Genomic DNA, 18037 nt, shown 5'->3' with positions numbered 1-18037 from the left:
TCACTAATGTGTGTGTGTGTGTGTGTGTGTGTGTGTGATGCCGTCAATAAGTTTCCGGACAAGCATTTAAAATTGAAGGAGAATAACGTGGAAAAGAAACTTTTAAATAGAAAAAAAAAATGTCCACTCTTGAGCATTCAGTATATTATTGCTATATATCTTAGGAATGATTGACCTATTTTATGATTTCATGTTTAAATGAACAGCTATAGCAGGAGTTGAAATACACTCTACTAAAGTCAGATTGTCACAGCTGGTGAATTTCTAGCAAGACGTTAGGAGAACGATATGGAATAAAATTGTTTTAAACTTGGAAAAAAAAAATGCCACAGAAGTGTATAGAATGGATCAGACTGCTTTTGAACCATCTTGTATGAATCAAGCATCAGTTTTTGGGTGGCATAAGAGATTCAAGGAAGTCTGAAGGATAAGCCGTGTGGGAGGAGTAAGGAAGTCAGAACACCAGAGTTGATTGGCCAAATAAAGAATTTCATGTATAAACACTGTTGTGTGTCTATAAGAGACAATAAGTGCACAGTTTGATGTCAGTGTGGAAACTATGCACACCATCACGATAAAACTGAAAATTCGGAAAATTTGTTCGAATGCATCAGTCCACAACTTCATGTTCGTCACAGACTATTTGACGAAGCATCAAAACAATTCCTCAACCTGCCTATAGTCAAGACCTTGTTCCCTGTAACTTTTGGTTATTCCCTAAGCTCAAGGAAATCCTTAGAGGCTGTCGTTAATGGAGAAAAAAAAGAGGCAGTGACGAGGGTCATCGGCACTCTCAGACAAGAGAACTTTCATGGGGCCATCCAGAAGTTGTTTGAACAGTACAACAATTGCATTGCAGCCGAAGGAGATTACTTCGAAGGGGACTAGAGTTTTATGTGTATACTATCAATAAAAGTGTCTATACAGAAAAAGTGTGGAAACTTAATGAAAGCAATATATATGATGGACTCTCCCGTCAAATTCAACGTGGGAGATTCCGCCACAACTAAGTTGGTCATAAATCCACACAGATGATTTGTTTAGTGGTGAAGGCTTTGTGTAGAACCAACCACACTTCTTGGTATTACTGCTAATCTTTGTCGGTGCAGATGACTGCCACAGGACAGTATACCGCAGGTTTTTACATCAGTTATCTTCTAGATGCAGGTCTTAAAGACTGGGGGTGCATCTTCCCCAGTGAATTAATGCATCCTCAGATACCAACCTTGAAATTTCTACGACTCTGCGCGGTACATACAACGCTTAGCCTTCCCAAATAGTCACCCATTTGGTAGGCCAGGATAAACGTTGCTTAACTTTAGTGATCTGGTGAGAACCAGTGTGTCAATGTGATTGTGTCATGTGTGTGTGTGTGTGTGTATATATATATATATATATATACATATATATATATATATATATAAGTAAAATGGTCTATGGAAAATCATTTTACTTAGGCTCCAAGAATTTAACCAATCAGTGTACGATCGTTTCTGAGACGGTACATTTAAAAAAAAAATTTTTTTTATGACATCAACACCGGGATTGGACATTAAATAGAAACCTTTAAAAAGATTATTAACATTAAATCGAAGGTACCTGGATTGTTGTTTCAATGAAATTCCAGTGTTTATAAGATAGTGCTGAAAACAAAGCCGTATTGTATACATTTTAGCTACATATGTAAGTATATGTTTCAGCTGCGATTTAATTCAAAATGTAACTTAGCCGTATTTGTTTTTTTTTTTCATTTTCACCCCAAACAAAGCACAGTGCCACTTTGATGTAGGGGGTTACTATCGGGCACATAAGTTGCAGAGATACAATGTAGGGAGTTGAGCAGCAAGATGTCTGTTCACAGTACAATTAGACTTCTGCAAGTCAGTACAGTTGGGAAAGCTGGAACCCGGAAGGGTGTTCAAAAATCTAGCAGTTTTGGGGGAAGAAACTATTAAAGTGGAAGGCCTTACATCTAGAGATCTGTGTAGGGGTAGATTTTGCTGCTTGTTGGGTTTGTCGGAGGTATTTATGACGAGGGGGTACAAGGGTTTGTAGTGAGTCAGAGCATCCACCATTAAAATACTTGCAGAATAGGCAGAGGAATGCAACATCTCGTCGATGGGACAGAGGCTGAAGCCTAGAGGACAGTTCAGGTCCTATCAGGTTGGCGATTCTTTTGAACCCTGTCCACGAGCGAGAGACTAGTAGCGGATGCATCAGATCAAGTGTGACAATACTTCATGCATGGCCAGATGGTGGCCTCGTAAAGGTACAGGATTTTGAATTAAATCGCAACTAAAACGTCAAAAAAAAAAAAAAAAAAAAAAAAAAAAAAAAAAAATTATATATATATATATATATATATATATTCATTCATTTACCTATGAAAAAATTAACCCTTCAAACTCGATTTTTTAAATAAAAATTTTGGTTAACGTGTAAGTCCCTCCCCGTATGTTAAGAATGGCTTTCTTGCCCGCTTGATCAACCGAAATGGACAGCAGAAAGTGGAAATCAAAAAGAACAGACAATATTGACAACAAATATTTTTTTTTTTAGATTAGTTTTCAAACCCAACGCCAATAAACATATTCGGATATCGGAAAACTCGAAAATTACAGGTGAAATTGATTGTTAAATGATCCTCTTACGCCAACCTCGCACGCACATTTCAGTCATTTTTTTGTATTGCCACCCAAACTTAGGGTTAGTGATGGAAATGTTTTTCAAAAATCTATTATTCCTAGTGTTATTCACAGCAACATGTGATGTGCTATTGACGTTGCCAACCTTTTTGGAGACTCGAGTCAAAGCCAAAACTTCATTAATCACAATATTCTTAAAAATCTGAGCGATATCTTGTGCTCTGTTGAAATAGTTTTAGATAAATTAAAAAATACAATGTATTGAGGGGGGGCGTTAAAGTCAATTTCATTGCAATTTCCTAAATGTTTTGGTGATTGTCACATTTTCAAGGTAGGTGGGGCAGTGGTACAGACCTATAATACATTCCTCTGAAAAGGGCACTTTTAAAACACTTTTAAAACAGCAGTAAAAGGGGCAGGTGCTTTGGCACTCGCAGCACCACCACCCCTCTGCACGTCGCTGGTGCTCGTGAAGTTATCGGAGTGTGTCGAAATAACATTTATAAAGTCATTCTTAGCATGGGGAGGGAACTACTCGGTAATTTTTTTTTTTTTTTTTTTTTTTACTTTGCCCCTTAATCACCTTTGTCTACCTTCAAAGGGCTGTCATAAAAACGTTTTTCCGCTGTATAAAAAAAAAAAAAAAAAAAAAAAAATCGATTAACTTAAATTTTCTTTTTTTTTTTTTTTTCGGAGATCCTCAGTTCAAAACGGATACGTACAATATAACCTTTTTCCGATATTTTCATTTTTTAATGTCTTGATTAAACTGCACAAGTACCACGACTTTTATAGGTTTCAGGGAGCCCCCCCCCTCCCACAAAAAAAGAAAATATCTCTAGGTGGCCAGAAAGTGAGTGTTCATTTTATCTTAAATTTATATAGAAAAGTGATCCTCACTTATGGAAAAAGTAATTTCTTTTTTTCATGCAAACTATTTCTGTGCCACTTTTAAATGTTTATATTCGTTTTCAGCACCCCCGGAAACCTATAAAAGTAATTTTAAAGTTTTTTTTGGGAGTTGGAACTTCTACAGTTTATCGCCGAAAATGGAGACTGATTTTTTTTCGAGCACCTATCATTAGAATCAGAGGGAGAAATCAGTATTTTAAACTATGGCCAAAGTTTAAAATAAAAAAATTAAACTAGATTAATTACTTAAGGACAGAACTATGAAAAAAAGTAAATAAAGTGAAAGAACATATATCCATAATTGTTTAATTTGAAATGTTTCGATTTAATGAAAACGGGAAAGTTTTTCATGAAACATGTATTATTAAAAACAGAAAATGAAAATTGTTTAAACTGGGCGAACGCCATTTGAAAACCAAAACATAGAAAAGTCTGCGTAATAAAATATAATTTTAAAACAATTTTGTATTTTTTTTTTTTTTTGTTATTTATTTCCCCTTTCGGTCATAGTTTAAAATACCGATTTCTCCTTGATTTTAACAGTTGCCCCCCCTCCAAAAAGACGTACTGATTTTAGGCGATAAACTGTAGAAGTATCGATCTTTTTTGGTTTGTATTACTGTACACAGATTCGAAAAAGTTGTCAAAAACAAATATATAACAAATAAATGTTATCAAAGGCAAGATAAGTTACTTTTCTACCAAACTAGATATATTTTTTGTGTTTTTATTCAATGTAACATGTTTATTCAGCTCGAAAAACATGCAGTGTCTATCGATGTATTGGAAAATTCTAAATGGCGCCCGACTTTCTCTTTAACACGGTAAGTTCGGGAAAAGGTGTTATAAATAATAAACTAGACAAAACACTGTTAAAAATTCGCTCAATATATGTTACCATGACATAAGTTGACATATATTCGGTGTTTTTTTAATAGTATTTTGTCTAGTTTATTATTTATAACACCTTTTCCCAAACTTACTGTGTTAAGAGAGTCGGCCGCCATTTTGAATTTTCCAATACATCGGTAAACACTGCATGTTTTTCGAGCTGAATAAACATGTTACATTGAATAAAAACAATATATCCAGTTTGGTAGAAAAGTAACTTATCTTGCCTTTGATAACATTTATTTGTTATATATTTGTTTTTTGACAACTTTTTCGAATCTATGTGTACAGTAATACAAACCCATTTTTTTTTTTTTTTTTTTACTTTACACACCAACAACATTTTGAGGGATTTACAAAATTTGGTTGAAAAAGAGAAATTCAAACGAAAAACTTAATTAAAAAAAATAACTAATTCGATACCGGTTATAAATAAAATGGCGTCGGCAGAAAAAAAACTTCAAAATTGAAAGTTTGAGGTTTTAATTTCAGAAACAAAAACAAGAGCCAACGATTTTCTGCTAAATAAGCTTTTTTTTTTATTCAACGTTTCCTTTTCAATAACTGAACAGGACAAATCGATAGAAAGCTGGCAATCTTCAATTACGATTGCGTAACAACTTTCGTGTGTTTTGATTGCCTCTTCGTGACTTTCATTTTAATTTACTACAAATGAAAATAAAAGAAAAAGGACTAAACTGAACTTTATAAAAATAATCAATTTGAAGTATTTCCGGGTATTTAACAACTGGTAGACAAAACTAAAAGTTGTCAAAAAACAAATAAGTAAATAAATGTTACCAAAGGCAAGATAAGTTACTCCTGGATGATAGTGTTGACGTATTTTAAAGCGTTTATTTAATTTGAAACAGAAATAATGTCGAGTCTGGAAGTTAGACTAAAAATGGCGGATTGAAGAGTCTCAGGCGGACCTGAAGAATCTTGCCCCATTTTTTTTTTTTTTTCAATTTTTTTAGCGGATTATTATAGAATGGACACTACCATCACCTTTATTGATAACATTTATTGGATGGATTTTTATTAGCACTGTTTATTTTCAATTTAGAACCATCACAATTTATAGTGCTTTTTACCTACTAATCTGTACCCTATTTATAGAAGTTGTAATCAAGCCTTTAAAATTAGTATTCTGGGCAAATTAGTCATGTTTTTTTTGTTTTTTTTACGTAAAAAATAATTTAAAAAAAAAGCACACAAACACACACAAACAAACACACACAAACAAAAAAAACACACAAACAAAAAACACACACAAACAAAAAAAAACACACAAACAAAAAAAAAACACACAAACAAAAAAAAAACAAAAAAAAAACAAAAAAAAACAAGTGCCTACTCTGCTCAGTTACGAACTTTAAGAACATAATTTCTATTAAATATTTTAAACGTAGATAGATCACAAATAAGTAGACAAAGCAAAATAAAATCTACCAGAATGCATTTCTTATTTTAACACTTGGATGTTAAGTGCATGTTAATCTTGTCTTTGGGGTAAGAGTTGAAAAGTTGCTGAAATTCAAAAACACGAAAACCAATGTCGTCCCCTATAATTAGGTGCCCTGCCCCTGAACTTTTAGTACCCCCCCCCCAAAAAAAAACATTCCATATGAAGTATCTCTATTAAACATATGCAACAAAAGGTGGACCATATATTTACAATAGACAAACATCTATGGCTTTCGTTAAGAGTCGAACTTCTTTGTTAACAAAGCAATTCGGGTCAAGATCAAAGTCTAGTATCTGTTCTTCAGATGCTACACCAATTTCTTGTCCTGTCAGTGGAGGAGAAATCCTTTACGACTGAGACAATTTTTATTTTTGTTCCTTTTCTCCACATTAAAAAACGACCCTGGTGTCTAACCGCCCCGTGGGGAGGCATTGTAAATAGGAACAAAGCCATTTGGTGAAAGTGAGGTCAGAAATTTTAAGGTACAAAATGACCAACACTTGTATTGTATAGTGTTGGCCATTTTGTATCTTAAAGTTAAAAAATTTAAAAAGCAAATTTTAAGCAAATAAAAAAAAAAAAAATAGTTTTATTCAGTTTTTATTTGAACTTTTATAAAATTCTAACTTTTATAATAAAAAGGTATTTATACACTTTTTTATCATCAGGTGTTAGTATTTTTTTTTCTTTTCAAACAAATTAGAACAGTTAAAAAATATTTATGAACTGTTTTAAGTTATATTTTTATAAAGGGTACAATTTTGTTATAAAAGTTAGATTTGGCGGACGTTGTCGATAGTGTCCCCCACCCCCTCTAAATTCCACAATTTAGACTTTATAAACTTTTTCCTGTTAATATCATTGATTACATATCTAAGTTTAAGATTATTAAAACAAATAAAAATCATAACTTTTCACGTGGGGGTTCAGTTTTCAATTATAATATTGTACTAAATTGAACACGAAATTTGTGGCCACGATGAATAGATACATACATAGAGAGGAAAGATATATAGATGAGAGACTGAGGAGGGAAGAGGGGGAGGATAAAGAAATCTTCCTTTTTTTAAGCCCTCCGTTCTAACCCTTATCTTCCGGTCGCGGAGAATTGCCATTTTTTTTCATCGTGACCACAAATTTCGTGTTCAATTTAGTAAGTACAATGTTTTAATTGAAAATTGAACCCCAAGTGAAAAGTTATAATTTTTCTTTTTCAATTTTTGTTTATAATCTGAAACTGAAGTCAGGAAAAATATAAAAAAAAGTGAAAATTGTGTAATTTAGAGAGGAGGGGGCAATCTCAACAACGCCCGCCCTTCTATTTTTATATTTGGTTAAAAAAAAAAAAAAAAAAAAAAAAAAAAAATCTACATTCTGTTGGTCATCCGTACCTTAAAATTTGACGTCACTTCCGTCGGATGGCTTTGTAAACGAAGTGCGACTCTTAACGAAAATAAATTTTATTTTGGGAGGACGTGTAAACATCCCGAAACACTTAAAATAAAATATTTAGACTTTATAATGGGGGATCAGTAGCATATAAATTGGATCAATTAGATCCCGCATGAATAGGGAACAAGAGGAACAGCTTTCGGTCGACATCGATTGACCTTCACAAGTTCCTCTTGCTGCCCCCCCTCCTCCTGCCGGGTGGCCCTTATATCCTAACTGATCCTCTAAATTTAACGTGAACTGATTATCATCCACTTCTTCACCAGCTAGCGTTTGAACGACATGTAATCATATTTTGGTTTAATTGTTTTTTTTTTTGTTGTTTTTTTTTCAATTTCTTAGGGGGTAGTGCGAAGGTGGGGGTACCGTTGCCATCTTATAAATCGTTGATCTTTGACATGGCAATCAGAACGAAATTTCGAAAATCGTAAAACTGAATTTCACATGAAAATGGTATCTACGTATTCATAAGATGATTATATCCAAAAATTAAGAAAACCGATAGGGTAAAAAATTAGAATTTTAAGAAAGCGATCGTATTTGCTTATGTAACACACAGGAGAGTTTAAAAGGGAGGTAATTTTCCGTTTCGATTTATTTTTATAAAAACAAGATGGCCATAATTTTTCACCTAACACAATTTTTTTAAAAAATAATTCAGTTTTTTTTTTAAATAATTCAGTTTTTTTTTTAAATAATTCAGTTTTTTTTTTATAAATAATTCAGTTTTTTTTTTATAAATAATTCAGTTTTTTTTTTATAAATAATTCAGTTTTTTTTTTTAAATAATTCAGTTTTTTTTTTTAAATAATTCAGTTTTTTTTTTTAAATAATTCAGTTTTTTTTTTTAAATAATTCAGTTTTTTTTTTTAAATAATTCAGTTTTTTTTTTAAATAATTCAGTTTTTTTTAAAATAATTCAGTTTTTTTTAAAATAATTCAGTTTTTTTTAAAATAATTCAGTTTTTTTTAAAATAATTCAGTTTTTTTTAAAATAATTCAGTTTTTTTTAAAATAATTCAGTTTTTTTTCAAAATAATTCAGTTTTTTTTCAAAATAATTCAGTTTTTTTTTAAATAATTCAGTTTTTTTTTAAATAATTCAGTTTTTTTTTAAATAATTCAGTTTTTTTTTAAATAATTCAGTTTTTTTTTAAATAATTCAGTTTTTTTTTAAATAATTCAGTAATATTCCGGTAATTTCGATTGCATAATCTGGAAGCTACCATTGTGGTACTAGTGCACTTATTGATCCGTGCTGAAATAACATTTAAAAAGCCGTTCTTAACATGGGGAGGGGAGGGCGTTTTCTAACTATTCTATACTTTAACCTTACAATTGAATAAAAGAAAATCAAAACTTTAATTAAACTTGGAAATACGATTTAAAAAATAGCGCGGATCAGTCAGTAAGTGCACTAACATTGTAATTTATCAGAATTGACAAAAAATAATAAAACTCAGCAGAAACCATTGGTTTTTTTTATCTGAAAACTCATTCGACTATAAAATTTCGTTTCTATAGTGTAGAAGCACCTAGATTTTGATTTCATTGCGCTTGTTATTGTTCCGTGTTATGACTAAAATGTTACCCGGTTCGAAACTTCTGGTCCAAAAATACGGTCATGTCATGTTACGTTATATTTATGATAAATTGATCCCTCACTCTAAATTCATACAGTAGGGACTGGGAGAGGTGAATTAGCATCAGGTACAAAGTTTTTTTTTTTTTTTTTTTTTAAGTTAATTAGGTAATTTATGCAGAGAAATACAATGCTGAAAAGGCAAAACAAGTTCTACCTAGCTAGATAAATATTTAGTGTTTTAACTTATTTTAAGGCGTTTATTCAGTTCGAAAAGCAAGAACTGACAAGTATTACGCGAGGACAAAAAATAAAATTAAAAAAAGGGACGACATGAGGGTCGCATCTTTATAAAAAAAAAAAAAAAAATGCCAAATTAATATTACCCCTAAGTACAACGCCCCCCACCATCCAAAAAGTTCTTTTTTTTTCTACTATAAAAAAAAAAAAACTTAAAATATTAATAAAACAAATGTTACCAAAAGCAAGATAAGTTACTGTTCTACCTGGACATTTTATTTTTTCGTGTTTTAACTTATTTTAAAGAGTTAGTGCCAAGTTTGAGTTTGAACGAAAAAAAAAAAAAAATAATGACGGTTTCGTTACAACCATTTTGACCCCAGATAATCGCTTAAAATCGAACATCAAAGAAAATACTAGTAGAACATTAATGGTTAGGGTTATTGGATTTAACTATAAATAACTTTCTACTTGATGAATTTTCGTAATTTTTGGATATATTACTATTTTCGACATAATGTTTTTGCTTAAAACGACATTAAAAATCGATCAGTCGCCTCTTTCTCAACAAGTGCCATAAAATAACTTGATTGGAGTGATTATAGAAAAGTATCGCCCCCCCCCCCACCTCATTTTTCGGCAACCACTACTTTCTTTGCTTTCGGGCCAAGATCACAGTGTAGTATCAGTTCTGATGCTGCTACATTTCACCTTTTCTGTCCTCAGTCAGGGGAGAAGAAATCCTTCATGACCGAAACTTTGTTCCTTTCCAAAGTGCCCCTTTTTTCGGGGGGGGGGTGCATTTTCCTCACATTAAAAACCAACCTTGTGCGTAACTGCCCTCGTGGAGGGACAAGTAGATAGAAACCATTACTAAATTATTACTGAACTCGGTACTTACGCAGAATACGACCACAATGAAATACCGTTTAGTTAGAAACCCATTCTTAACATAAGGAGGAGAGGAGATGACGCTTTGTAACTTATTTGGGGTTTGTATTACTATACACAGATTCGGAAAGTTGTCAAAAAACAAATATATAACAAATAAATGTTATCAAAAGCAAGATAAGTTACTTTTCTACCTAACTGGATATATTTTTCGTGTTTTTATTCAATGTAACATGTTTATTCAGCTCGAAAAGCATACCGTGTTTACCGATGTATTGGAAAATTCAAAATGGCGGCCGACACTCTCTTTAACACGGTAAGTTCAGGAAAAGATGTTATAAATAATAAACTAGACAAAATACTGCTAGAAATTCGCTCATTATATGTTACCGTGACATAAGTTGACATATATTCGGTGGTTTTTAATAGTATTTTGTCTAGTTTATTATTTATAACACCTTTTCCCAAACTTACCGTGTTAAAGAGAGTGTTGGGCGCCATTTTGAATTTTCCAATACATCGGTAAACACTGCATGTTTTTCGAGCTGAATAAACATGTTACATTGAATAAAAACACAAAAATATGTCCAGTTAGGTAGAAAAGTAATTTATCTTGCCTTTGATAACATTTATTTGTTATATATTTGTTTTTTGACAACTTTTTCGAATCTATGTGTACAGTAATACAAACCCCTTGTTTTCCACATAATTTAATAAAAGATACCATAATTTAGTTTCACTTAAAAAAAAAAAAAAAAAAAAAAAAATACGGCAGTTCGTGTCCTAAGTAGTACGGAACTCTCCTAAAGTGAAAACAATTTGCTTGGAAATGTTTAAATGCAAACATACCGATTTTTAAGTTAATTTTTACGATATCTCGTTTATTAAATCGTACAAAAGTTAAAGCCCCAATCTCTGTTAAGAATGGTTTTCTAAATAGAGTTATTTCAGCACCATCCGTAAAGTGCAAAAATATATTTCCTTTGAAATAATTTATGTCGGTAACCCCTTTTTATAAACCATATCTGAAAATATAAAGCTGCGAGCTGCGCCGATTGCAATCGGACAAAAATTACGGGGTAAAGGTCGTAAAATATCCTTCGATTTTTTTTTTTTATATAAGGGAGTCGAGTCACTGTGACTACTTATCAAGATCCAAAGACCATTAGAGGATAAAGGTTAATGCGTGTAAGGTGGTTGCCCAAACAACAATTATTAGTGGTGGAAATTGGGTATAATTTGATGATTGATTAGATAAAAGGACGGTACAAAAAGAATTTGTTTATATTGGACTTGAAGATGACCATGTTGTAGTCAGTTGGAAAGCAGGCCCGCGGAACAGAGGTCCAGTGATATTTTTTACGGCCTGCCTCAGCGTATTATCAACACCCCCGACCTCCCCATGTTAAGAACGGCTTTCTAAAAAAAAAAAGCTCGAAAGCCGTTCTTAGCATGGGGAGGTTTGGGTGTTTATACTACGCTGGGACAGGTCGTAAAAAAAAAAAAAAAAAAAATATAAAAGGTACTAGTGCACTTATTGATCCGTGCTGAAATAACGTTATTTAAAAAGCCGTTCTTAACATGGGTAGGGGAGGGTGTTTTGTAACTATACTTTAACCTTACAATTGAATAATAATAAAAAAAAAACTTTAAACTTGGAAATACGATTTAAAAAAAAAATAGCGGACCAGTAAGTGCACTAGCACCAAATAAAAAATACCGAAGAGGGTTTTTATTGTGAAAGTTTTGCATCGGAGGGGGGTAGATTGAAGCTCAGAGAAATGCTTGCCATGAAAGAATTAAAAAGGAAAGGGGGAACTTACCTGCACCTGAGGTTATTTTGAATTCCAATTGAAGCGAAACCATAGTTTCGTAATCCATTGACTGACCATCTCGTAAAGAAACATCCCCAGTATTAATATCAACCTTAAACCAACCGGACGGGTCGCCAGTCAGTTCGTATTTCGCCTGAGGATCGTTGACCGAAATTGAGAATAACTTCCCCGTTTTATCTTCTCTCAACCTTTGGGAATTCGAAGACAAAGCCCTCCTTCTCCTCACCTGAAAAACTGAAGAGTAGGAAGGGTCACCACCGCCGACATATAACGACGGTGGCGGAGATTGGAGCTTCTTGCCTTCGGAATTTCCCGTCTCAAATCTCAGAGGAACATTTTTTTTCACAATCACTTTGACCAACGAGGAGGCACTCCGGTGCCCAGAATGGTCCGACGCGAACACCTTAAACAGGTAATAATGATCCACGGGTAATGGCGACATGATGGAGGTTATAATCCCAGAGGACGGATCGATTTGAAAGGGTGTAACAATATGGTCGTTTCCTGGGGTTTCGGACCCCCGCGTTTCCATGGAATACACGGGCGGGCCCTCGCTGATGAGGTCCGGGTCGCGCGCGACCACTCTCAAGATGGTGGTGCCGACGGGAATGTTTGTATCCACAACGGTGACGTAGTATTTCTTTTTCAAGATGGGTGCAGTGTCGTCCACGTCGAGGACGTCCACCCGGACGTTAGCCGTCGCGAAACTGCCCTTGGGACCAACGGCTTCAACGACAAAGGCATGGGCGGACGCGACCTCTCGGTCGAGGGACCTCTTCGTGAAGACCTGCACTTCTCCATCTGGCAATGTAGTCAAACTAAACGTCTGTTTTGCCGAAGCTGGCCCTAGAATGTGATAGGTAATATCTCCAGGTGATAATGGGGTTGACGAAGACGGACTGGCGATTGCTGCAAGTTGCTGAAGACCGTGTACAAAAGATCCGGGTCGCTGGTTTTCCAAAATATAACCCAGGTACTCGAACTCGCGGAATTCAAGTTGGATATTGCTCGGTTGGGATAGTACGTGCACCAAGAAATTATGGTCGACTGTTGAATGGTCCTCAAATATTCTAACTATAATCGCGATGTCGCGACCCCGCCAGTGGCTAAGATCAGCATAAGTGACCACCAGACAGTCGTCTTTATCCAGTGAAAAAAGCCGTGTACGGATTTTATCGTGGAGGTTCGGTCCGAACAAATCGGCACTGTTTTTTTCAAAATTTTCATCCTGAACTTGGGAGACTCCAAGCAAGTATTGGGTGATTGTATAGTCTGTTTTAAGGTGGGACCGACAGGGTAATTTTAAAACGGGGTGTCCATACGGCACTGTGTCAGGTATATGTATCCGGGGTACTGTAATTCCCGTGGAAAGTGTTAGCGTTAACGCTAAATGGAAAAATAGTATGAGAAACGCCATCTTCGTAGACGTCATAGTTTTTGTATACATACATATATATAATTGGCGAAGAAAGTAATTATATATATGTATGTATATATCGGGTTGTGGGTTTGAAGTTGTTTTTAGTAATAGGTGTGATATTACTAAGGCAAGGTGAGAGGTCTTATAAAACCTCCACCCACCTGAGTGGGTTTTTTTTTTTTCGAGTGTTTTTGTTGTTCTTCAAACGGGTTACTATAGTATTCTGTTATTGTAACATTCAACAACTGTGTTATATTAGACCAGTAAATATAGGACTAGCACACACACACGCAACATAAAAATCCAGGACGTGTGTGTGTGTGCGCGCGCACATGTCTATGGTCCAAAACTGTTTTTTCTCTTACTAAATTCTCGGGTTTAGTCGAACTGAGAGAGAGAGAGAGGTTAAAAAAAAGAAAGAAAAAAAAAGATACATAAATAAAGGCAGAGAGATAGAGCAAGCAGGAGGTGCTTTTTTTTTCTTTCTTTCTTTCTTTCTTTTTTAAGAGAGAGGGAGTATGGAAGTCTTGAGGGAGAGTTAAGACTATTTTTTTACATATATTTATATATAAAGCTGGAAAAAGAAAGGATGTAAAAACAATATGAAGGGGGGGGGAGAAAAAATGTAGGTAGAATATGAAGGCTGCCGAGGGTTGGGTGTACAAAACGAACAATAAAAAAAAAAAGAAGAAAAAGGAAAACCTATAAAAAGCTTATAGGGAGGTGGGAAGGGCGCGCGAGTTTATAGTTATAAAAAGAAAGAAAGAAAGAGTATTAAAGGGGAGGAGTTAAAAGGAGTTAAGTAGAGTAGAAAGACGAGGAGAGGTGAATTGTTGATTGATAGACGGAGGGGTAAGCTAAAAGCAACAGACTACAATAGAGAGGGATGGGAGCGTCAACGGGCGAGCAACAGCCTAAACCGGCTGCATCGTCGCAAGGAGGTGGAGAGTGAGGGGTACGATGGGGAGAGGGTAGTAGTGTAGGAGCGAGGTAGAGAGGGTATAAAATTAGAGCGAGAAAGAGAGGGTAGATGTATTGTGTGTAGAAACGGGGTGTGACCACCTCTAGACTGAATGGGTGACGACCTCGGAGCCTAGGGTCGACCGAAAAGATGGGGTTTACAAGTTACAATAGCCAGAGAATTGCTTACACAAAGAAAGAAATGTTTCTTTGGACAACTAAGTTATTAAATTATATATATATATATATATATATATATATATATATATATATATATATATATATATATATATGCGTGTGTTAATGAAGATATCGTCTGTTTCTAACCCGATAAATAGTTATTTAAATTTATTTACTGTTAAGCATAAATTTATTTATTTTCTAGATAAAAATAGAGATGAAGTGTACCTATTTACTATGCCTCCCCACGGGACAGAGTTAGACACCAGGGTCGTTTTTTAACGTGGAGAAAAGGTACAAAAATAAAAAATTGTCTCAGTCGTGAAGGATTTCTCCTTCACCGAAAGAGAACAAGAAATAGAAGTTGCAGCATCTGAAGAACAGATACTACACTTTGATCTTGTCCCGAAGGCCAAGAAATAGAGATGAAGTTTAACTAAATTTTAAAAATCGTATTTAAAGTTTTAAACATGACCAGATGTTGAATTCTTTTTCTTTCTTTCACTCTGCGATATGTACCACTGTACCAGTACCACCACCCGGACAACGCCGGGTAAATTAGTTATATATCTATATAAACGTACCTGACCTGCTGATCAGGTACAACTCTCACGTGTGTTTGCCTTTCAAAAGCGACCGAAAAAAAGAACCTGTCGGGTTAGTGCGTTTAATGCTGAAAGACTTTCGAGAAATGGAAAAGAAAGAAAAAAAGCGCTTAACAAGTTGAAAGATATTGAATGAATCGCTAAAACTTTTAGTGTATAAAAAAATAAATAAAAACGATTTTTTTTTTCTTTCTTTTATTTTTCGAGTTATTTTATAATTATTATTATTTTTTATAGTATATATCTCTTCTCTCTTCTTTTTTTTTTTTTTTTTTTTTTTTTCGTAAGATATAAAACACAGCCTTTTACAAATACTTCTGTCGGGGTTGCCTCTAACTATTTTACAGGGAAGTACAAAAATCTGTTTTAGGAGTGGGGGAGGGGGGTTACGAAAATTCTTAAGTTATTTTTTACTTATTTATTTACTTAATAGTAAGCATACTTTTTTTGTAGAATAATAAAAAAAATCTCCATCTGGTTTGGACCAAAGTATAGTATCCGTTCTAATATGTCACTTTGCCTTTTTTTAATGTCGGCCAGTGAAGAAGAAATCTTTCTAGACTGAGGCAATTTATTTGTTGTTTTAACCTGGAGACTCCCTTTTAGGGGTGCAGACTGCAGAATTTTTACCTCGCATTAAAAACCGATCATGTCCAAATCTGCCCTCGTCGGGAGAAAAATAGGGACTAGTTACAATTTAATAGTTTATTATAATTAAAACCATTAAAGTATTAATTAAAAAAATCCTATTTAAACTGAAAATTAAGTTTATGTAGTAAAAAAAAACAAAAAAAAAAAACGGTTAGTGCAGTCGAATGAAATTTTATTTTTTATTTTTTTTTTTAAATTTTAAAATTATTTATTTGTATTAATGTTTTTTCCCCAGCAAGGGATATTTTAAATAGAGTTTTAAATAAATAAATAAACAACTTATATCACGTTTTATTTCATTTTTTTAACAAATGTTTGTTTTTTTTTTACATGTTGTCCAAGAGCGCCCCTGCCCTGAGAATTATTTATTTTTTAAGAAGGGCAAACATATGAGAAATTTTCGTTGTGACAATTTTCTTGGGCTCAGAGATAATTTTTACATTCTGGAAAAATCATTTTTTTTTTTCGTTTTTTTTTTCCACATTAAAAAAAAAAATTATTTATCTATTTCAATACCTGCCATTTCTTTTGGGATTTAAATAATTTTATTTACAAATTTTCAGGGTTGATTTTTTAAATTTTATTTCAATTTTCATTTATTATTATTTATTTATTTTGTTTTTGTATATATTATTTCGTTTTGTTATTATTATTATTTATTTTTATTTTTTTCAAAATTTTATTAATTAGAATCCACTGGTTTTAAATGAAGGCCTTTGTATTTTCCGGTTGCGTTGTCACGCGCATAAACGTCCCCGTATAGGTACTTCTTTAATTTTATTTAAAAAAAAAAAAAAGAAAAAAAAAAGAAAAACAAAACGTTTTTACATTTTTAACACTTTTTTTGCGTTACACCAACAAAAACGAAATTCCATTCAGAGTTTGAAACAATTTCTAATTGCGTCCACACTCCCTTATAAGTGGCTTCGTCCGTCGATCGGCTTCAGTCTTGAAATATCGTTTCCATCACTAACCGCGCAGATTGAGGCGACGCATCTTTTGTTTGACGTGTCGAAATATTTGTATAATATCAGTTGATCCGTCACGCTAAAGTTTGACGTAGCATTTCTGCCCGTCTGTCACGTTTACGATGCGAAAAACGTTTTTTTTTGTCATCGATTATATTCCATTTTATTTGTCCAAATAAAAAAAAACGTTATATTTTTTTTTACGTACGCATTAATTTAACTTCTTTTTTTTTTTTTTAATCTTTTCTTTTTTCCAGATGTCTGTCAATATTAAAACATGTTTTAAAAAAACATTCCAAAATTGTCAAAGTTATAATTATTCCTTTTTTTTTTTTTTAAATTATACACTAAATTTTATACCTTTTTTTCTCTTCTTTTATCTTTTCTATTTCTTTTTAGGTGTCAGTCGGAAAAAAAAGAACAAAAAAAAAAACTATTCCAAAATTTTAAAAGTTATCGTAATTATTTCCGCTCCCTCCCTTTTTTTTTTTTTAAATTATACATTAAATTTTGAATCTTCTTTTTTTTCTTTCTATATCATTTCTTTTTCTTTTCAGTTGCCTATATTCTAAAAAAAAAAAAAAAAAGAAGAAGAAAGGGAAAAAAAACTATTCAAAAATCTTTCAAGAAAACCCGGCAGCCGGCTGTTTTGGTTCCAATATCAAGAATTGGTTAAGAAAATAAACCACAGCGTCAAAGGTGAACATTATTAATAATAATGATAATAATAATAAAACTAAGTCCTTAGTTGAATAATGGTTTGGTTTCTTCCTGGTTTTGGTTCCGTGTTCTTAGAGTTGAGGATTTTGGAAATAATGGTGAATTTTAATCCGTTATTAATAGCAGAACGGCGAAATTCCTTTTTTGTGTGTGTCTTATTTTCTTTCAGGAATGACTTGAAGAATAACACGTGTGTCGATAGCAACAAGATACAAACCAACTGAAGGATGCCGTGGTGATGCTGGTTGTTGGCATCGCTCTTCTCTTCTTCTTCGTCTTCTTTTTACCATTTATTGTGTTGACAAACGCAACGGCATCAAGCACGTGAGAGGGGGAAAGACAGGCCGAGGGAGGAAGAGGGGGAAAGAAAACATTTACCAAAGTCAGTTCCTTCTCTCGCGTAACTGTATATTTTCCCCTCTCTCCTTTTTGTTTTAATGAATTTCTACCCCCTCCTGTCTCTTCTCGTAGACCCTGAAACCAAAGCAAGAATTTATAGGAGCAAAAATCCCATATAGAATTCGTACTACTGCTAAAAATATACAAGACAACAAGAAGGGCTTTTTTTGAGAAGGGAGGGGGAGGGGCTTTGGCTTTGGTAGTAATAACGTCGCGTCT

The 18037-nt window shown here is 33.5% G+C and overlaps 1 protein-coding gene across 1 annotated transcript in view; it reads right to left on the bottom strand.

The window, feature by feature from the left end:
- LOC145243624 (neural-cadherin-like) overlaps positions 1-14030 on the bottom strand; it is a 273070-nt gene extending 259040 nt beyond the window's left edge. Inside the window, exon 1 of the mRNA XM_080106647.1 lies at positions 11904-14030. Coding sequence (XP_079962773.1) covers positions 11904-13362 — 1459 coding nt within the window. The 5' untranslated portion in view covers positions 13363-14030. The remainder of the gene's footprint in view (positions 1-11903) is intronic.
- Positions 14031-18037: the final 4007 nt, after the last annotated feature.

Source organism: Euprymna scolopes, chromosome 22 (assembly GCF_053919585.1).
Source record: "Euprymna scolopes isolate OS-2025 chromosome 22, ASM5391958v1, whole genome shotgun sequence".
NCBI classification, from domain to species: domain Eukaryota; kingdom Metazoa; phylum Mollusca; class Cephalopoda; order Sepiida; family Sepiolidae; genus Euprymna; species Euprymna scolopes.
This window is presented reverse-complemented; position numbering and strand designations above follow the sequence as displayed.